This window comes from Urocitellus parryii, chromosome 11 (assembly GCF_045843805.1).
Source record: "Urocitellus parryii isolate mUroPar1 chromosome 11, mUroPar1.hap1, whole genome shotgun sequence".
Classification (NCBI taxonomy): Eukaryota; Metazoa; Chordata; class Mammalia; order Rodentia; family Sciuridae; genus Urocitellus; species Urocitellus parryii.
The window spans coordinates 37,168,653-37,191,212 of record NC_135541.1 but is presented as its reverse complement, the minus strand read 5'-3'; the positions used below and the strand labels follow the sequence as shown (position 1 = coordinate 37,191,212).

The 22,560-nt window shown below is 39.5% G+C and overlaps 1 protein-coding gene across 4 annotated transcripts in view; it reads right to left on the bottom strand.

The window, feature by feature from the left end:
* Positions 1–22,560, bottom strand: part of Tceanc2 (transcription elongation factor A N-terminal and central domain containing 2) — a 38,363-nt gene that overhangs the window by 15,069 nt on the left and 734 nt on the right. The window contains exons 1-3 of one of the 4 annotated variants that reach the window (XM_026382095.2): positions 22,302–22,414; positions 21,628–21,774; positions 11,044–11,185 (exon numbers count right to left, since the gene is read on the bottom strand). In XM_026382095.2, coding sequence (XP_026237880.1) covers positions 11,044–11,185; positions 21,628–21,729 — 244 coding nt within the window. In that variant the 5' untranslated portion in view covers positions 21,730–21,774; positions 22,302–22,414. Of the gene's footprint in view, positions 1–11,043; positions 11,186–21,627; positions 21,775–22,301; positions 22,415–22,560 lie in introns of those variants that run through there. The other 3 variants (XM_026382079.2, XM_026382086.2, XM_026382100.2) reach the window with 3 other exon arrangements.

Below are 22,560 nucleotides of genomic sequence, written 5' to 3'. Positions count from 1 at the left end.
AAGCATGTATGGAGCTGGGGTTGTGGCTCAGTGGTAGAGCACTTGCCTGACACTTGTGAGGCTCTGGTTCCATCCTCAGCACACATAAAAATAAATAAATAAAGGTACTGTGTGTCTACAACCAAAAATTAAAAAAAAAAAAAAAAAAGCATGTACCTTTGGCTTTCAAATTGTACTAACATTTGGAAATGGATTCCATTGATTGGGAAAGCACACAACTGCAGACAAAATAACAGACTATACTATAAAGACATGGATCCAAAAGTATTGGGAAACAGAAAAAAGTTTCTAATTCTCACCTATTGCTTTGTATAAATTATCTCATTTAATTCTTATAACTAGATAATGCATTGAATACCACTACTATTTTTCCCCTTTTACAAATGAGAAGCTGAAGCTGGGCAAAGTAACTTGCTCAAGGTCTCACAGCTAGTCTGTATGGAAGGCAGGGCCTGAAAAGAGCAGCTTCACTCCTGAACACCTAAGACCCTGGAATTTTCTATTAGGGACTGACACATAGAGCACCGCCTCTGTTGAGATAATGTAGTGCACCTTCTTGGTTTTCTCAAACCAGAAGGGCAGGGGCCCTGAGAAATGGCCCAAGGATACCAGGCTTCCACTCTCATGCAAGGACAGCAGAGTTGCTGCTTTCGGCCTGTACATTCCACAGATGCTCCCACAGAGCCATGCCCAGACTGGTCTGGAGGCTCTGCTAGGGAAACCAGCTCAGGAAGGGCAGAGCTATAAAGGAGCCTCGGGGAAATGCAAGACTTGTTAGCAAGAGGGAGGACCGTCCAAAGAATGAGATGGAGAAAGACAATCCAGTCTGGGGCAAGAAATGAGATAAGAGGAGGTTATCTAGGGCCCCCCCCCCCATAAAAAACAAAGTGTAAATTTCAGATCCCAAAGGTGATTTCAAAATAGCATTAATGAGTTTGCCACTGTGCTAAACACTTGACATATTGAACAAATGTAATCCTCAGAACAACCCTACGAAGTAGGTGCTATCATAGTGTCTCGTCTTACAGGTAAAGAACCTGGGGTACGGAGAGGCTAAGTAACTCAGGAAGCATGGCAAAAAGCAGGGCCAGGTGTCAAGTGCACACATAGGCAGTCTAGCTCCAGAGCCTACTTTAACCCTGTACTGTTGCCTCTGTGATCAGACAGTCCTACCTCCTCCTGATTCACATGAAAAAAATGAGGCTCCATGACCTTTCCCCAAGGTCACAAGTTGGTCAGTAGCTACATCAAGGAAGTTAATGATCTGCAAAAAGTCATTATTTGCTCCATGAAGTTTATGTTTTAAAGTGAGCAGTGCCACTGGCTAGTCTTATGACCTGGGTCAAGTCCCCTGGGTTTAAGGTTAAGGGGTTTCTGCATCCTAGCACATTGTTAAGACAAATTCCCAGCAGGAAGCAGTTTTTTGCTCATTTAACAAATATTACCAAATACTAGGCATTTACCAGGCCCTGTGCCAGGCACTGGGTTAGAATGTTGAGCCAGACATGGCCCCGCACTAAAGAGCTCAGGCAGGAGCTTCCCCTTGAGCATAAGGGGAAGACAGCTAAACTCAGAATGCACATTAGTGTTACAGGTCCTAAGATCAAAATGTTTGGGGAACTCCTAAGAGAATCAAAAGGACAAAAGAGAAAGTGGCAATGTTTGTCCTGAGTCTTCACAATGACTGAAAGGGGCAGGAACGGCACAAAAAGTGGAGAAACAAGAGCATGAAAGACTAAAATAGTGTGACATAACTTGAGGACCTGTTGAGCAAAATAATCACCTCAGAAGATGTCCTGCTCTATTCTCAGAATCTGTGACTATGTTCCTTTACGTTGCAAAAGGGACTTAGCAGATGTGATCAAGGTTAAGGAACCAAAAAAAAGCAGAAGGGTAAGTCAGAGAGATTAGATGTGAGAAGAATTTGACTTATCAGTGCTAGTTCTGACGATGGACAAAGGGGACCACAAGCCAAGATATGCAGGCAAATTCTAGTAACTGGAAAAGGCAAGGAAATGGAGCTGCCAAAACCTTGACTTTAGTCTTTTATGCATCATTAGGTTTCAGGAGGTAGCAAGAAAGAGTATAAGAACATCTTAGCACTGGCACTTATTTTGGTTGTCTAACATGGAGCAAGTCACTTTAAACTCTCCAAGCTTCAGTTTCCTCATTTTTAAAATGGAGAAAAAAATGACATTGACTTTACAGAATTGTTATATGGATCAAATGGGTCAGAGATATGAAAGCAATTTATAAATAGAAGGGTTTTTGTTGTTAACCAATCATAAATGAAAATAAGGCATTTCTGAAATCAGATTCATATGACTGACATAAACCTTTCCCCATAATATTTATATGTTCAGTATTGCAAAGTGGGGCATGCTTGCTCACCAGGCTGAGTTCAAGGCCTAACCTCACTGTCTCATCAGCTGTTTGCTCGACACCCCTTACCCATTGGCTTTCTTTATAATACAGGCATCCACTCACAGAGGCTCTATAACTGCTGGGTCCAAAGGCTTTTTCGCAGTTGACCCTCAAGTTTGGGTCTGGTGACCACCAAGGAACACTGAGTCCACTCATTTCTCCTGCTTCTGAAAAATGTTCTCCTCCCTGGCCTGACGTGACTATACTCCCCTACCTACACTGCCTCTGTCTCTTCCGCTGGCTGCTCTTCTTCCTCCCACTTTTCCATATGCATTTTCTCCCAGCTTCAGTCCTTCAACCCTTTAATCTTTCCTTTTACTAGAAGATTCACCCACTTAGGTGATTTTAAGCAAGAGCTTCCTGGAATATGAATTTCTAGTGTAAATTTCTCATCTGAGCTTCAATCCCATATTTCCAATTTCCTGTTAGACATTATCACCAAAAGAGTTCATGTTAGTGCAAAAATATAGAGAAATTGACTAAAATGGAAATGCTAGGAGAAAATTCCCATTTGAGGTACAAAAGAAAAAGCACTAAATTCTGATTTAAATGAGGTTAAGTTTGAGCAGATGGCAGCACCCAGAGAAGGTCCAATAAAATAAAGACATATGGCTGGGGTTCAGGGCACAGTGCAGTCTGCTAACTAGGAAGGAACTGCCCCAAGAGACATGGGTTCTCATTACATCTTTGGTCCTAACTCACTCCTGGGGCCTTAGATGAGTCACTTCAACTCTCTGGGTCTTGGATCCTAGTTTCTAAATTGAGGCAGTCAGGGTTGGGGTTTGTAGCTCAGTAGTAGAGCGCTTGCCTAGCATGTTTGAGGCACTGGGTTCAATCCTCACAACCACATAAAAATAAAATAAAGGTTATTTTTTTAAAAATTGCATTAAAAAATAAACTGAGACAGCCAAATGGATTTATAGAGCTCACAGAAATAGATAAGAAAAATTATAAGATTTCACAGTAAATGGACAAAGAACACTTACAAAAAAAGAGAAAAAGAACAAAGTACCAAGAAACACATGGTAAACAATTCATTCTATGCAGTAACTGAAAATAAGAAGGCGACTTTTAGACTAGTAAGAATTAGGAAAATGACAGAAATGGAACAAACTTTCTAAAAATCAAAGATTCAAAAATGAATAAAGACAGAACATGCATATCCAAGAGGTGTCTTGATTAAGGCCTAAATTAAGCTGGAGAAGAGGAGATGCTCTCTAAATGCTCTAAAGAAGCAGCATGAGACCAAGAGCTGAGTCTAAGGGAAACTCATGCCTCACTCATGTGGGGAGACAGAACACCGAAGAAACAGAGATGGAAGGCCAGAAGAGTCACAAAAATTCTGTCAAACCTTTTGTTTTTCACTAATTTGCTAAACACATCCATAGCTCCTGTCATATGTGACATTAAAGCTTGAAATATATTGGTGAATAAAATAGCATGGTCCTGTTGGCATGGAGGGTACTGCCTAGCAAATAAGAAATAAAGAAATAAAGAATTAAATAAGTCATTACAAACTGAGATGAAGGCTAAGGAAACAGTTTAAAAATAGAGAATTGGGCCAGGTGAGGTGCACATGCCTGTAATTCCAATGGCTTGGGAAGCTGAGTCAGGAAGATCGCAAGTTCGGAGCCTCAGCAACAGTGAGGCACCAAGCAACTCAGTGAGACCCTGTCTCTAAATAAAATGCAAAAATAAGGGCTATAGCTGTAGCTCAGTCGCAGAGTGCTTGCCTGGCACATGTGAAGCATGGGTTCCATCCTCAGCATCACATAAAAATAAACAAATAAAATAAAGGCATTCTTTCCATCTATAACTACAAAAAAATTTTTAAATGCAAAAATAAAGGGTTGTGGCTACAGCTCAGTGGTAAAGCATTTGCTTAGCATGTGTGAGGCACTGTTCGATCCTCAGCACCACATAAAAATGAATAAAAATAAAGGTATTGTGTCCATCTACAAGAAGAAAAATATTTTTTAAAAAAATGCAAAAATAAAATAGGGCTGGGGATATGGCTCAGTGGTTAAGTGCCCCTGAGCTCAATCCCTGCTTACTGCACCCCTTGCCCCCCACCAAAAAAAAAAAAAAAAACAACAGAGAATCAGCAACCAAGTTCAGTGTCTTTATGTCACCAAAATAGAGAATAAGAAAAGGTTTCAAATTCACAGTCTGGGAGGATGAGAAGTGAGACAAGACCATTGGATTTGTATAGAATGCAACCACTTGGGTGTGTCCTGAGAGGCTGTGGGAGATGCCAGCTTGGAAAAAGTCCTAATAAAGGAGTATGAAGGTCTGGAAATGGAAGTTGTGAGTATCAGTCATTTAAAAAGGAATTTGGTTATAAAAGGAGGGAAGATTTGTATATGTTTGAAGGCAGAAAGAAAGAGCCAGTCCAGAGGGTAATAAATGGCAACAAAGAGAGGCACTGGGGCAGAGAGGCACTGGGGCACAGCATTTCCCTCACCTCCATGGCTAACCCTTGCCAAGCCCAGTCTACTCTCCCTGAGAAAGTCTCACAAAGAAGCTGCTTCTCTTCTCCACTCTCTCAGTCCTCAGTGTTTTCATCATGTCTCAACTCAATGACCACAGACACACCTTGTCCCAGGACTTAGTCCTTCATCGCTTTCAAGTTTGCTCAAATGTCACTCTCTCCATCAGACCCACTACTGACCACCCCCACACACATTCATGACCTCCTGCCCCTGCTCTACCATTTCACTTTTCCACAGCAATAATCATCATCTTATAACTAGACAATTTACTTCTGTTTCTTCTTTATTGCCTGTCTCCTCAGTAGAATATGAGCCTCGCAAGAATGGGTTTTTACCAGGTTTGGTCACAGGCATCCAGAACAGTGCCCGCACAGGGTAGGCGTTCAGTATTCAAATCTCAGTTGAATGGATATTAGGATGACCTGAATTCCCTTTCTCCATATTACTCCTTTCTTACATATTCTTCCCCTGGTCACTAAAACTCTAATCATATCATTCTATATCTTAAAAAAACACTAAATGGCTCCAGTATTATTTTTTTTCAAAGTTTATAGGTTGCTAACAGATATTCCATTAAAAATAAAAATAAGAGAGTTCATGGGGAAACCCAGGTAAAACAAAATTTAATAACTTCCTTCCTTCCTTCCTTCCTTCCTTCCTTCCTTCCTTCCTTCCTTCCCTCCCTCCCTCCCTCCCTCCTGCTGGGGACTGAGGATAGAGCCTTGCACATGCTAGGTGACAACTGAGCCACACCCCCAGCCCAGATTTCTATACTGTGAAATTTCTCAGGCCACTGAAAATCTCAAAGACAGAAGAGATAGTAATGCAGCCTTTCCCAAGTTTATCTGAACTCTAGAGTCCTCATAGGATCAGAGTTCTGAGAAAGGCACTCTAGAGAATGCTGGCATCTGACATAAAGTCCAGACTCAATTGGTCAGCTTTTAAGTTCCTCTCTCCACCCTTGCCTATCTTGGCCATGTATCCTAGATTCTGAAATGCTGTTCTCAGGATTTTAAAGCCTTCATTCTTTTATTCATGCTTCTGCCTGCAATGACCTGGATATCACTTTGACCTAGCAAAATTCCACCTCTTCTTCAAAAACCCTTCCCAGTTAATCCCAAAAGAAATCGTATACTCCCACAGACCTTAGTATACCCCTTGATGTTAGTATTTTCACACGCCAATAATAATTACATCCCTATATGCTCCTTTGTTCAGAGAGAATGTGAGTACCTTATACACACGGACCAGGCATAAATCTCTAGCAGTCAGCATAAGCAATGTTACACACAAGGTTCTCAATATGTATTGAACAAATGAATGAGCCAATGGTTCTTTTTCTTAAAATTTCAAATATTTGGCTTTTTTTAAATATTTATTTTATGTGGTGCTGAGGATCAAACCCAGGACCTCAAACATCCGAGGTGAGTACTCTACCGCTGAGCCACACCCCAGCCCTGGGCAAATGATTCTAGATTCTAAATAAAACAGATCAAAACAGGATCCAAGTTTCTTACCAGGCCTCATATTATCCACCAGTCTTAACAGCTTAGTGACTTCATTCTGTTATCTTTCTTCTACAATAACTTGTTTCACTCTGAATTCTTCTCAATAGCATTCATCATACTAAGATTCCCTCCTATCTTAAAAATCAGAACTTTGGTCATTCTCCATTTCCTTTCATATTGTCACATCATTCTTTTCTTTCAATATCAAACTTCTTGAGCTATTTTCAGTTTCACTTTTGTACCTCCTCCTGGCTCCTCAAGCTCCTGCCCCTAACCTGGCCTTTGAACCTGTCCTGAACAAGATTACTAAATGATTCTTTGGTAAAATCCATCATGCAATTTTCAGACTGCTATTTGGCCACCTGACAACCATGGACGCTGCTAACCAACTTCCCATTGGAAATACGCTTTCCTTTGCATTCCATGACGGCATTCTCATCTGTTTCCCTTCTGTTTCTCTGGTCACACTTTCTCAGACTCCTTCCTCAAGTCCTTTAAATATTAGTGTGCTTCAGGATTTTGGACTTGGCTCCTTGCTTTTCTTACATATTCCTCCTGGGCAAGCTTATCTATTTTGATCACCTCAATTCCTAGCCATATGCTGATAATGACTCTCAAGAATATAATTATAATCTTTCCTTAGTTTCAGCCTTGTACATCCAACATCCTGTTGAACATTTCCCCTGGGATGTTCTATAGTATGTTAAACACAATAAGTCTAAAACCGAACTTATCATTCCCCTACCTCCAAACCTCCTGTTCTTTATTACAGAGTGGTAGCACCATCCAACCACCTGCCCTAACTTTCACTCCTTCACCTTCATCCCAAACATCCAATCAATCTCTAGGTCCTCTGAATTTTATCACATATGCATCTCTTGATTTCAACAACATTTCTGCATCCCCATGACTACACCATCTAGGTCACCCTCATGTCATATCCAGATAGTTTATTAGCTTTCTAACTGGGCTTTCCACCTCTAGGATTGCTTTTCCCCAACACCTTTCCCACATGGCAACCAGAAGGATTTTTCAAAACTCTTCAATTACACTATTATCTTTACGATAAAGAGCAAACTCTTAGGCTTTATGGTAGACTACAGGTACCCCTTCACTACAGCACAACTAGATCCTGGATAAAAGCTACCTTATCCCCACCAAAAAGTTAGCAGAGTCTAGAAGAGTAGACTCAGGGAGAGGTGAGGCTATCCTCAGGGCTGACACCAATAGCAATGCTGCTGAAATACTTAGCTATGGGTCAGTGATAAGGTACAAGAGCTAATCTTAGAATTGACATACTGAAGTAGGGTCCTCGAAAGGTGTGCTAAAGTGTTCTAGGCCAGAGCTGACTCCTGACTATTGACAGAAACAAACAAGGCAGCAAATCTTCTTTAGAGAAAAGCTTTTCCAATTTAACCCCATAGAATTCCTATAGATTGAAATAAAATAATGAGCTTACAGCTAAAACCCACCAAGCACATGGGAAAGCAAAGATGATGAGAGCAGTAACAATAAACAACAAATATAAATCCTCAAGGACTATAAATATAAGAACAGTCAGATGAAGAATACAGAAGAGCTATGTATTAAACGTTTCAAAGGATAAAAGACATAATCAAAAGAATATGTAAATAGCATTGACAAGAGTCAAATTTAGGGGAAAGAAAAAACTCAAAAATGGAAAACAGAGTTTTTGAAATAAAGAATTCAATGAATGGGTTAAATAGTACATTAGAATCAGCTGAAGAAAGAATTAGATGTTGGAAGATATATATCTGAAGAAATTATCTAGAAAGCTGAAACAGACAAGATTAAAAAAGATGACACTCAAACTAAAGAATATGAATAAAAGGAATCTGGTTGTAGAATCTCAGAAGAAGGGAACAGAGAAAACGAAAGAGACACTTTTAAAGAGATAATAGCTATAAATTTTCAACAACTGAACAGGAATCTGCAGGTCTAGGAAGTATAATATATCTAGGATAAGTACAAAGGAGTACCTGCTGTGCTAGCCAATCTACAAGATCACTCCAAATGATTCTCACCTATTATTCACACACTGTGTAGTTGCCTTTCAAACCAAGAGAATGTGAGGGAAGTGACAGTGTGTCACTTCTGATATTAGGCTATAAAAGAAACTGTCTTCTCACTTGGTTTTCTCTAGATTTCTTGTTCTCTCTTGGATAACTTGTTCTGGAGAAAGCCAGCTGCCATGCAATGAGCAGCCCTAAAGAAAAACCCACATGATGAGGAACTGAGGCTTTCTCCATGCAATCCTGTGAGGGAGTCATTTTAAAAGCAGATCCTAAAGGCCTGATCAAGCCTCAGATGATTACAGCCCCAGTCAACAGTTTGATTACAACCTCTTAAAAGCCACCCTGAGCCAACACCACCCAGAGAAGCTGCTCCCAGATTGCTGACCCTCAGAAAAACTGTGTGAAATAATAATGTCTTCAGCAGTTAAATTATGGGTAATTTTTACACAGTGATAGCAACTGATCCATTGTTAAGACCAAACACCTTCTGCTTTACTCTTTATACTTAAGGCACTTGATTAACTTCTCTCCATCATCAGAGTACTCATCACACTGTATGACAAAGTCTCATTTAAGATATCTGTCTTTCCATTAGACTTGTATCTGTCTTTCCATTAGACTTGTTCCCTTTTACTCCCAAAAAGAAGGGAATAATACCTTTCTCCATTATTATGCAAGCATAATTCTTAGCACAAAAAATATATTCAATAAGTATTTGTTCCTTACAACCCACAGCATAGTGACAGGCAAAAAGGCTAAAAGGTGTAAAATATAAACATTCTCAAGCAATGATTCAAATGGAATCTTCATCATTCAACTGACATAACTATAAAAGAACCATGAAACCCCTATATTCCAAATAACCTCAAGTTTAGGGAAGGTTTAGAAAAGAACAAGATTCAAAAGTTGGATGGTTTCCAGCTTCTCATAAGTCAAGCCCTCTTGAGTTTCACTATGACCCTGGAACTAAAATCTTTGAACATCAGACATACCCACCATTTTTTTTTTTTTTTTTTAAGTACTGAGGATTGAATTCAGGGGCACTCTATTGCTAAACTACATCCCTAAGCTTTTTTATTTTTTATCGTGAGACAGAGTCTTGCTAAGTTGCCCAGGCTGGCCTCAAACTTGTGATCCTCCTGCCTCAACATCTCAAGTAGCTGAGATTACAGGGCATGTGCCACCACACCCAGCTCAGACACACACACTCTTGAAAGCATTCGCACAATTATACTCAAAGGCCATACAGAAATGATTTTTTAAAAATAATCTGTTCTGCATTTGTAGAACAATTCCAGTTTATCACACTGATATTTAAATCTGATCACACGTGGTGTCTAAATATGAACATGCACATACACACATGTACATACATACATGTTATAAAATATTAATCACTAGTACCCTCTACTGGTGGAAATGTCTTATCTTTTCATATGAATGGTCTTACTGCCCTCTAGTGACCACAACCTGTAAAGACAGAAAATCTAGCAGCAGATGGGAGAATCTTCTTGGCCAGAATGATATGGTTTTATGTTCTTTAAGCATCTAATTTTCTCAGATTCTGGTTTGTATTACAGGGGTGCAACTCTAAAACTCTTGGGGGACCCTCTGGGGATTTCAAAACAGCTCTTCCCAGCTGTTAGTGCCAGTCTGAAGCAGCTTTCTCTCCTGCTTCTCAGAAACAAGAGGTCAAGGGGAGGCAGACAAGGCAATGGCTGTACTCATGAGGGCAAGAACAGCAGCTGTGAATGACTGCCCTGGACTCCCTAGGGAACTGGGAGCAGCTTGAGGAACACATGTTGGCCCTCCCTTGCATATTATCCACAGTTGCATACTGTACTAAAATGGCAATTCAACATAGTCTCTCACTTACCTTTGATATATCTCCAAAGCTACAATAAATGACACAGTGACAAATGTTGCTATAGTTTGTTGCTGTTGTTTTTTTTTTAAAATAGGCTTTGCAAATTATTTCTACTCAAGACAGAAAAGCCAAGCTTCTTTCAAGATTTAACTAAAACCTGTCATCTCTCTTACGAAGTTTTTTTTTTTAATTCCCCGATTTAAGTGACTGTTTTGTCTTTTGTGCCAGCATATATTGCCCAGGTCAGAATGGTATCCAGAATATTATGTGTTCATTTATAACTTACAGTATTTCACTGCTTCTATTTGTCTAAATGCTTGTCCCATCTAGCAAACCTTAAGTTCCTTGGGGTCACGAACCATATCTTATTCATTTTTGCACACTCAAAATGATATCTATAGATCACTGTGTTACTGGTCTATAAGGTAAGTATAGAAACTGGAAGCATTTAGAAACTTTTATAGCTTATGTGTTAGACCTAATTTTAAAATTTGGGGCTTTGTTTTGTATATTTTAATTTCATTTTCTGTTAAATGTTATTATATATTACAAAAGTATTGGGTGCAACCAATGGAGAAGTTTTTAAACAATGGTCCTTATCCAGAGAGTTTGAAAAGCCCTAGTAGGACAGATAACTTAAAATTTGAAGGAAAGAGGAAAGCAGGAAGAAAGGAGACAAAAAACAAGACCTTTCATAAAATTCTGAAGGAACATACCTATCCTTGTTGATTTTAACACTTCCCTGGAGGGTATTTTCTTCTTTAATTCTCGTAAGGCCTCAACTAGATTCTCTTTGCTTTGATCAGGAAGCTCCAACATAGTTTTCCATCTTTTTATGTCTTCTACAACCACAACTCTCTGAGAAAAAGAAAAGTCATTTGGAAAATGGAACATTTTCATTAGAAAGACATCTGCCTTCACCTGAGCTAATGGGGCTCCTATTGACATATGAATTATTGATTATGACCTGAACCAAAGCACAGTGTGTCTGATGGCCCCAAATGATGGGTAATTGCTTAAAAGCAGGTCCTGCTTACTGCAAATCAGAAAGAGAGTTGCATCTATTAGGAAAAGTGCAAGTTTTAATCTTACCATGTCAGACACTACTGGGCACTTAGCCGTGAGAGGTAATAAGAAAGAGAAGAAAAGAAAAATGATGCTGAGGTGAATCAACCTTATAGATCACTTAAGAGTGTCTTAATTCACAAGCATGGACAGAGAGCAGAGGTCATAAAGGCATGTTTATTTCAACAATAAAAAAGCATGCTTCAATAGTTCCCCACTTTGTAGAGGAGAAAACTCTTTCTTTTTGGAAGAATTTTTTAAAACTTCAGGAGAGTAACTCACTACTTATAATTAAAAAAGGTTAATACTTTGCCATTCCTCATAAAATAACAAAACATTATAAAACTTAAGTCCCTTTATACTCTCCACCAAACTCATTTCCACCCTTACATTCCCAGGGGAAAAACTACCATCTTAAAGTTGATATGCATTTTTCCATTAAGTGTAAAATATTAGCAATGAAGGAATATGGGTAAAAGGAATGGGAAAGTTCTTTGTACTGTGTTCTAACTTTTCTTTAATTTTGAAAGTATTTCAACTAATAACTTTTTAAGTACAGAGACAATTAAAAAATGAAGTTGCTTTCATAAGTGCAAAATAAAAAATCTTGTCTTGGATCATTATTACCCTGGGAAGGTGGGCAGTTAGAAATTAGAAAGGGTTATGGCTTCTGGGATCCTGGTAATGTTTCTTGATCTGAATGCTGATGTGTTCACATTGTGGAAATTTCTTAAGATGTACACTTAGAATCTGTGTACTTTGCTATATGCATTTTCAATATGGCAATTTAAATAAAAAGCAACTATCTAAAAGTCCCATCTCCCTCCCTTGGCTGGGGTCTGCTTCAAGTCTAGAAGCCATGGTGGGAGGAGGGTATGTTGTGACTCCTCTATTCCCCGGCCTTGGTTTCTCCTCTTCCCCAATATGTTTATTTGCTTTGGTTCCCCATTCATCCAGGTTCAAAGCTGGGAAAAGGAAGGGAGCAAAGGAAAAGTTTTAACTTTGTTGTGATACTATGCTAATCAGGTTTTAGTGCTCTTTGAATTGGCAGATATTTGAAGCTGACTCTTTCTTTTTCTCTCAGGGTGGCTTTTGTAGTTCCTTGGAGCGCTCCCATTGCTGAGATCTCACTTTTGGTACCCATAATGTGGGCACTGCTTCTTCCAGCCAGCCACTTACAAGTCCTCCCTTAAGTTCCCAGTTTTTGGCAACCCACTTCACACAGACTCTCTCTGTAGGGGTCCAAGGATTCTTGTAAACCCAGCCACTTTAATTCTATTCTATGCCAGCCAGCATTTTCTCCCATGATTGCCCACATCTTTGTCCTAAAAGTTTCCAAGAGTATCAGCCTTCCCCAGTCGCTTCTCTCTCTGGCATTAGTCACTCCATCTTTGGATTTTCTCAGGCACAGGTCTAATTTCTGAGTCTACCAACTCCTTGAAGCCCAGTTCTCCAAGTGAAACTGCTATAGTACTCTCACTTCATTGGAAGGAATTCTCTCTTCCTTCTTATTTAACTTCAACTTTCTTTAGAGCCTCTGGTGGGTAATGGGTTCAGGATTCTAAAACTGGTCAAACATTTCTGCCTTCCCAAGTTCTGCATGGATGGTCCAAAATCTCATTTGAGAACACCATTTGCTACCTATTACTTTGTTCTCAGCCTTTAGGGTCCTTGGTCAAAGTTGAAAAAAATCTCTTTCTATAATCTCTATAATATAAAACATTATTGTTATTGTGGCATGAAAAATAAATAAAGGAAAAGGAGAAAATATTAGGCTTTGAAAAAAAATTTTTAGTTGTAAATGGACACAACACCTTTATTTATTTATTTTTATATGGTGCTGAGGATCGAACCCAGTGCCTCACGTGTGCTAGGCAAGCACTCTACCACTGACCTACAACCACTGCCCCAACATCAGGCATTTTTAACTCAACAAATTTTCTTGATTTATTGATACTGATATATACAATCCCAATTGATCCATTTTAATATTAGATAGTATTCCATTATTTTTCATACAAATGACTGGAATTTTAAAATCTATTCCCCTAATGGATATTTAGGATTTCTTTCCCTGTATTTTTTCTGTTACAAACATTGCTTCAGTGAACTCCTGCCCATAACAGCTTTTTGTATGTGTTCCACCCATTTACTTTCCACTTTTCAGGGTCAATAGCCTAAAGCTACTTTATTTTGCTCCCTCACAAAGAAAAATGTGTTTATAAATATTTTATTAAAAGATAGATATTATTGCTATCCAACCAATGATCTCTACCTTTTAATATGGATGTTTAGTCCATTTGTATTTATTATGATCACTGATTAACAATTAGGCATCACTTACTCTATGTAATGGACCAAGTTTAGTTTTGGTTTTTTCTTTATGGTTTGGAAGTTAGACACCATATTTCTTTCATTTAGTGTTTACTTTTATCATTTTAAAGATGTTTATTCAACAAAATCTATACATCTTCTTCCCAAAAGCCTTTATTTCAAAAACTCTTATTAATATCTTATTTTCTTTCATGTTTGTATCTCTTTATTTCTTTGTAATGCAGATAGATCTAGCTTCCAATTCACCAATTCTCTCTTTAGCTATGGTTTGTCTACTTTTAAACACAGAACAATATATTTCTTCTCCAACAAATATATTTTTTCATTGAACAAGTTCTGTTCTTTCCTCCAAACTTGCCTGTGTTCTTTTCATACTATCCTGTTCTTATGATTTCTATTCATGTCCTTATTCCCACTTCCATGAACATTCTAAACATATTTCAATTTAAATCTCTTTTACATTGTTCTCTTACCTCCACTTCTTTTTTTTTTTATTGGTTGTTTACAACATTACAAAGCTCTTGACATATCATATTTCGTACATTAGATTGAAGTGGGTTATGAACTCCGAATTTTACCCCAAATGCAGATTGCAGAATCACGTTGGTTACACATCCACAATTTTACATAATGCCCTATTAGTAATTGTTGTATTCTGCTACCTTTCCTATCCCCTACTACCCCCCCTCCCCTTCCCTCACATCTTCTCTCTCCATCCCATCTACTGTAATTCATTTCTCTCCTTGTTTATTTTCCCATTCCCCTCACAACCTCTTATATGTAATTTTGTATAGCAATGAGGGTCTCCCTCCATTTCCATGCAATTTCCCTTTTCTCTCCCTTTCCCTCCCATCTCATGTCTCTGTTTAATGTTAATCTTTTCTTCCTGCTCTTCCTCCCTGCTCTGTTCATAGTTGCTCTCATTATATCAAAGAAGACATTTGGTATTTGTTTTTTAGGGATTGGCTAGCTTCACTAAGCATAATCTGCTCTAGTGCCATCCATTTCCCTGCAAATTCCATGATTTTGTCATTTTTTAGTGCTGCGTAATATTCCATGGTGTATAAATGCCACATTTTTTTTTTATCCATTCATCTATTGAAGGGCATCTGGGTTGGTTCCACAGTCTAGCTATTGTGAATTGTGTTGCTATGAACATCGATGTGGCAGTATCCCTGTAGCATGCTCTTTTAAGGTCTTCATTACCTCCACTTCTTGAGATGGAGAATCTATAAAGCTTATAATTTTTTGACTTTGAGTTCATTTTTTAAAGGGGATTATTTTCCATGGACATTCTGTATATCCTAGGATGTGAAGTACTTAACAGGGAAATCTTTCATTTGCCCCTGCCAAAGACCTTGGATTCTCCTGGTACTAGACCAGATTTTACGTGAATTTCTTTCAGCTTTGCAGACAGTGTGAACTAAAAAAAATATATATATGTATATGTATATATATATATATATATATATATATATATATACACATATATATATATATTTTCACGCACAGCAGTAAGTGTGTGATTCTAATGTATTATATAGTCAACTCTTTATCCATCTAAGACCTGGAGAAAAGATTATAGTCTTCATGCTATTTTCTTGGACTAATGGATGAATTTTTGTTTTTGTTTTTTTTAACTGCCGGCCCTGTTTTCTTTTTTAACTTTATTTACTTATTTTTATGTGGTGCTGAGGATTGAACCCAGTGCTTCACATGTGCTAAGCAAGCGCTGTACCACTGAGCCACAACCCCAACCCAGTGGATAGAATTTTTCTAGCTCATTTTTCACAAAAATGGCAGCCCTGTCATTTTTTCATGTGAGGGGTCAGTTCCAGCTCCTATCATATTAGCCTGTGGCCTTATCTCCTGGCCCCTCTTACAACTCCAGTGCCTAAGCATTGCATCTGATTTCAATATTCACTGGAAATATTTAGCTTCAGCTCCCAATCACAGCTTTGGGTGTTAATTTCTTCCTGGCACATCAGAAATGATTTCCCTTTCAGACCCTCATTGCTATACAAAATTACATATAAGAGGTTGTGAGGGGAATGGGAAAATAAACAAGGAGAGAAATGAATTACAGTAGATGGGGTAGAGAGAGAAGATGGGAGGGGAGGGGAGGGGGATAGTAGAGGATAGGAAAGGTAGCAGAATACAACAGTTACTAATAGGGCATCATGTAAAATTGTGGATGTATAACTGACGTGGTTCTGCAATCTGCATTTGGGGTAAAAATTTGGAGTTCATAACCCACTTGAATCTAATGTATGAAATATGATATTCAAGAGCTGTGTAATGTTGTGAACAACCAATAAAAAAAGAAAAAAAAAGAAATGATTTCCCTTTTTTTTTCCTTAGTTATAGTTGGACACAATACCTTTATTTTATTTATATTTTATTTATTTATTTTTATGTGGTGCTGAGGATCGAACCCAGCACCTTGGCCTTGCACACACTAGGCGAGTGCTCTACTGCTGAGCCACAACCCCAGCCCCTTCCCTTTCTTGTGTTCAAATTTAGCTCTGTATTGGAGTTTTGTTTTATTTTGTTTTTGGTACAAGGGTTTGAACCCAGGGGTGCTTACTGAGCCACATCCCCAGCCCTTTTTTGTATTTTATTTAGAGACAAGGTCTCATTGTGTTGCTTTAGGGCCTTGCTAAGTTGCTGAGGCTGGCTTTGAATTCATGATCCTCCTGCTTCATCCTTCCAAGCCATGGAGATTACAGGCATGCGCTATTGCACCTGGCTCCTGGAGATTTTTTTTTTTTTAAATATATAGCATTTCTACATGGATAGAATTGGGTTAGGAGTTCCTGTCAGATCATTTCACCATATGAAACTATAGAAGTTCAAACTCTTTAGCATGATAAAAAGGCTTCCCATAACCTGGCTCCTGATATTCTTTTTGGTCTTATCATTACCTTCAGATACATCAAATTATTGGCAGCTACCTAAATGAATCACAGTATTTCACACTGTTAACCTAGGGATGCTCTTTCTTTGCCTGATAAAAAAATCTACTTACTTCTTAAGACTCTCCTCAAGTATCATCTCTTCTATGAAGCTTTACTTGCCTCTCTCCTACCACATTTGACCACATTTTCCTTTAGGTCTCATTGTAAACTGTATAGATTCCAATTACCAAATCTATGGTTTCTGCATACATTGCTCAATGAGACTGTCTTCTCCACTAGACTACGAATAACTCCAGGGCAGCAACAATATGTTATTTATTTCTCTATCCTCAGTGCACAGTAAATATAACTGCACAAAATTATGTACTATGTTTCAGATCTGAAAATTTAGGAAGAAATGGGAGAAAAAGTCAGTTTTCAGAGCAAAAGAATTCTATATATGTTGAAGAAATGTTTCCTTGTATCTGTCTAAATATGAGCCTGAAAATTCTTACCTGAATTATTTAGAATACAAAATGACATGGAAACTTGGGACAAAAACTATCATTGGGGAAGCTGCAACGAGTAGTGGAACAGTTATGCCAGAAAGAAGATATGCTCTCCATCTGGTCTTTATAGTTAGGGATGGGTGTAATATGAGGTGTGACCAAAGCAGTAGGGCAAATGATTTACTCATAAGCAGTAACTTGGGCACTGGTGGGGGCAGCAGACAACATATTGGTTAGTCAGTCCTACAAAGGAAAGAAAGGTTCATAGAACATTCTGAAATGCTAAAACTGCCCACCCAACCCCCGCAAAAAAAAAAAAAAGCATACTCTAGGAACTTTCAATTTAAAAAAATTCTGCTATTGAAATCAACAGAAATCATTTCTCCTTAAGGGACTAATAAGAGATTAACCAAATTAACCTTTACCATTTAAATGAACACTACATGAGTTCTATTGAGTATCACTTTTATTGAATGTGATAAGGCTACAGCAAAATTACTTGCAGTATACTGATAACTAGAAGTACAATGATCCTAATATCTCAAGATTTTTATACTTCCTCAGCTTGGCATTCAGGAATCTGCCTTTGTTTTTTTTTTTAAGTTTACCCTACGGGGGCACACTATGGATCTAGATTGTCTAGTTCAAACCCCAGCTCTGCCACTAACAGATGCATGACCTTAGGCAAGCTACTTAATCTCTTTTGCTGTATATTCTTCAACTGCAAAATGTAAATGATAAAAGCATACATTTCAATCTGGGTTGTGGCTCAGAGGTAGAGTGCTTGCCTAGCATGCACGAGGCACTGGGTTATATCCTCAGCACTACATAAAAATAAAATAAAGGTACTGGGCCCACCTACAACTGAAAAATAAATGTCTTTTTTTTTAAAGGATACATTTCACAGAACATGTTACTAAGACTTTTAATATATGTAAAGCACTAGTACAATACTTTGCCCATAGAAATGGGCTCAATTACTGTTAGTCTTTATAGTTAGGGATGGGTACAATATGAAGTGTGACAAAAGCAGTAGGGCAAATGATTTACTCATAAGCAATAACTTGGGCACTGGTGGGGGCAGCAGACAACATATTGGTTAGTCAGTCCTACAGAGGAAAGAAAGGTTCATAGAACCTTCAGCTCTTTTACTACAAAAGTTGCTCCTATTTCACGCATAAGAAGAGTAATTAGTTTCTACTAATAGACAGCACAATGCTCAGTCCTATGAACATGCATTTAGTTAGTCCTCACAGTGATTCTGCAGGTTAGTACATAATTTTGTGCAGTTATATTTACTGTGACTGATGAGGAAACCAAAAACTTCAATATTCAGTAAATTCCTGGAATTAAAATATGATGCTGGTGTGTGGGGATAAGTCCCTCAGCAGAGAGTGGACCTAGCTAACAGTCTAGAATTCAGTTAGCTCACCTTGCCTTCAATTTGCCATCCTACACACCTGAAAGTAAGCACCATGCATTTATAAAAGAAACAACAGTCAGCTGTTGTGGTGCATGCTTGTAATCCCAACTACTTAGGAGGCTGAGGCAGGAAGATTGCAAGCTTAAGGCCAGCCTGGACAACTCTGTGAAACCCTGGGGGCTGGGGTTGCAGCTCAGTGGTGGAGTGCTTGCCTAGCGTGTGCAGGACCTGGGTTCAATCCCCAATACTGAAGAAAGAAAGAAAACAGCAACTGCCACTTGTGGAACAGTTATATGCCAATACTTCCCTCTAGCCAAACCTTCCCATCTCTTTAAGGTGTCCTATCACATAGCCTTCTCTAACCACTAAAACAGACACTGCAATGTTTTCATTCTTAACAAGTCCTGTGCTAAGGTACTAAGGACACAAAATTATTATACTTCCTCAGCTCGAGATTCAGAAATCTCTCTCTCTCTCTCTCTCTTCCACAAAGTTTAACCTACAGGGAAAATGCTATGGATACAGTTATCTAGGAGAAGCTCAGGGCATAGCATGGGACACGTCTGATTAGATTGGCTGTGTATCTGGGGGAGAGAGGGTAGTCAGGAAAGGCCTCAAAGTAAACTCTTAAACTACGTCATAAGGGATGAATAGGATTTCAGTAAGTAATGATAATAACAATAACAGCAAACACTTGCCCAGTACTTAGTATGTGCCAGACTCTGTTCCAAACACTTTATATATACGGACTTACTCGAATCTCACAGTATCTTATAAAATAGGCATTAATTCCTAGGCGAGGACACAAAGACATTAAATAACTTACCCAAGGTCACAAAGGCAGAACTGGGATTTTAAACAAATATTTTGGCTAAAGGGGCTGGGGTTATGGCTCAGTGGTAGAGTACTTGCCTAGCATGCATGAGGCACTGAGTTCAATCCTCAGCTCCACATAAATGTAAAATAAGGATATTGTGTCCACCTAAAACTAAGAAATAAAATAAATATTTAAAAAAATTTGGCTCAAGAGTCTGTGTTTTTTTGCTTATTTGTTTTCTTGGTACTGGGGATTGAACCTAAGGTTGCTTTACCACTAAGCTACCTCCCTAGTCCCTCTTTTTTTTTTTTTTTAACTTTATATTTTGAAATAGGGTCTCGCTCAGTTGCTTCGTGCCTTGCCAAGTTGCTGAGGGTGGCCTCGAATTGTGATCCTCCTGTTTTAGCCTGCTGAGTTTTGGGGATTACAGGTATGTGGCATCATGCCTGGCAAAAGTCTGTGTTCCTAATTACTACACTATATTGCCTCTAAGACAATGAAGTAAGGCATTTCAGGAAAACAGGATAATATAGTGAATTTGCAAAGGTACAGAGGTATAAAAGAGCATGTCATCTTTGGAACTGTGAGAGGCTGACAACGAATAGAGTGTAAATAATGAGTAGGGGCTAGGCATGGTGTCATATGATTAGAATCCCAGGGGCCCAGGAGGTTGAGGCAGGAAGATTGCAACTTTGAGGCTAGTCTGTTCAACTTAGAGAGACCCTGTTTTGAAATAACAAATAAAGGGCTGGGGCTATAGCTCAGAAGTAGAGCACCCCTGGGTACTGGAAAAAAAACAAAAAGTGTGTGTAGGTAAGCATACATGTAGTTTAATTACCACTACCACCCATTTTCCTCTAGAGGGTCTGCATCATGAGCCTTCCTTTAGTTGTTATTAATATTCTGATGAAACGAGATAACCGAAAACTTGATTATGTTCCATGAAGTCATAGAACTACAAAAGTAGAAGAGACTTTAAAGTTCATCTAGAGTTCAGCAGGTCTCAACCACCTACTGCTTGGAAATATGTTAGATAGGGTATTTGTGGTCTTCACACTGGGAGGTCCTATTTGTGTTTAATGCTTCAGAGGCAGGGATGCTAAACATCCTATAACTCATAACTCATAGGTAGTTTCAAGTAATGAAGATTATCTTGCCCTAAACAACAACTGTGCCCCTTGAATAAACACCAATAGTGTTCAACCTCCCCATTTTGTAGATAAGGGATAGAGAAGGGACTGACTTGCTGAAGATCACCCAGATGTACAGCAGGGCCTCAGACCCAATGCTTCTGTCTATGTCCCCTTCACTGCTTTCTTATGGGTCTGGGAAGCTTGTGAGACATATAGAAAAGGAGTCCAACTACGTATCTAAGTCAAGCACTCAAACTGCTGCTTTGTTGTCATAGTTCTTTGTTTACTGTCTCTAAACCCAAATCCCCCTCTCCCTTTCAGAGAGACACAGACTGGAAGTTCAGGTTTGGTACTTATCTGCAAAGAAAATTTTGAGATAGATTAGAGCCACCCTGGCCAAATAACATAAAATGTGACAGAACTCTGGGAGCAAAAACATTAGGAATCTAGTGGAGGAAGCAGAACCTATAAAGGAAATGGAAACGAAAAAGTCAAATGCAGGCGTAGGTTCAAGATGACAAAAGGAGCTAACAGCAAGCTGTTTTGTTATTAGTGAAATAATAATCACTTTAGTATTTATTAAATACCTATGTTCATTGGATTTTTCTATATATTCCTTGACTATTCCTTGATAATATAAATAAAACTGAGTTCCAGATAGCAGAGCCCATTAAAAGTCTCTCTGGCCAAGCTACAGCTGTGGAGGCCATGTGATATAGTTGTAGCCAGTAAATTATGACAGTACCATAAGCACTGTCAGTCATTCCTTAGTAAGTCTGGACAGGGCACATAGAATTATATTTGATGGTTTAACATTCCTAACAAGAAATTTTTCCAAAGGAAAAACAACAACAAACAAACATACAAAACACAAGGGGGCTTGTCCTACCTGCTAGAAGATATATCTAAAAGCCAGAATAATTAGAAGAATGTAGCAGGGATGTGGGAATCAATAAACAGAAGTGCGATAGCATACTGGGGAAACAGCAACGGAATAGTCACATAAACTTTGTGGAAGGGCATAGCAAAAAATAACTCATGGGAATCCCAGGATAGACCCCTTTGGAACTGTCTGCTGTCGCAGTATTTGCACATTTGCTCTAGTCTTAGATCCCCTCTCACCTTCAGAGACTCAATCGTGGCCTGCTTGTAAATCTTTCCTCCAGGGTCTTTCTTTTGTGGGCTATTCTGGATTCTAGGCGTTCGGATGACGAATTTATCCATCGTTAGGGGATTCCAACTACCTTCTTGTGCTCGCAGCGTTTTCTGCTTAAGAAAGAGGGCAGATTCTAAAACTTCATCAAGGCTGCCATGATGTGTGTGTTCCCCAAAGTAAAACCACTGGGTTTTCTGGAAGCACTCCTGAATCGTGGTGATTCTTGGACAGTATTAACAGGAAGTAAGAGTTCTTGGGGGCGGGGAAGGGGCTCTGCCTAAGACCTGAAACTATACAGAAAGTCTACTTCCTGGGTTAGGAGGTTCCTAGCTTCCAGAATCGCAGGCAGTAGAGGGGATCCCGATCTCGGGGCAACTTAGGAAGCTCGTGGCAGGGTTAGGGTCAGGGTTGTTAAACAACTACCCCACTGCAGCCCCGATCCCAAAGGTTGACTTAGTGACCAGCAACGACCTCCTCTAGGCCTGGCAGGGTCCTCACAATAAGCAGCCATCTCCAGGAAGGACTGATCAATGGTCAGAGGAGTCCAACCACGACTGTCAGGCTCCGGACCCCGAGGGAGGAGAGGAACTACCCTCTCTGCCCCTACCCTGCACTCAGGAGCGCGGGAAAGGACACCCACCACGAAAAGCAGCCCTGACAGCACCTGCGCCTCCAAGGAGCGCCCAGCGAAGCCCCCGCCAGCCGCGAGCGTTGGAGCTATAAACTCGCTCGCCTGCTCAGCCGCCCAGTCCCCCGAAGGCTACGAACCACACTCCCCAGAATGCACCGCGAGGGGCGGGCGGGGCGCCCAGGGCGGTGGCCGTCCCAGGGAGCCGCTCTCCTCCAGCACGCCGCCCGACACCGCGGAGAACTACAAGCCCCAGCCTGCCCCGCGAGGG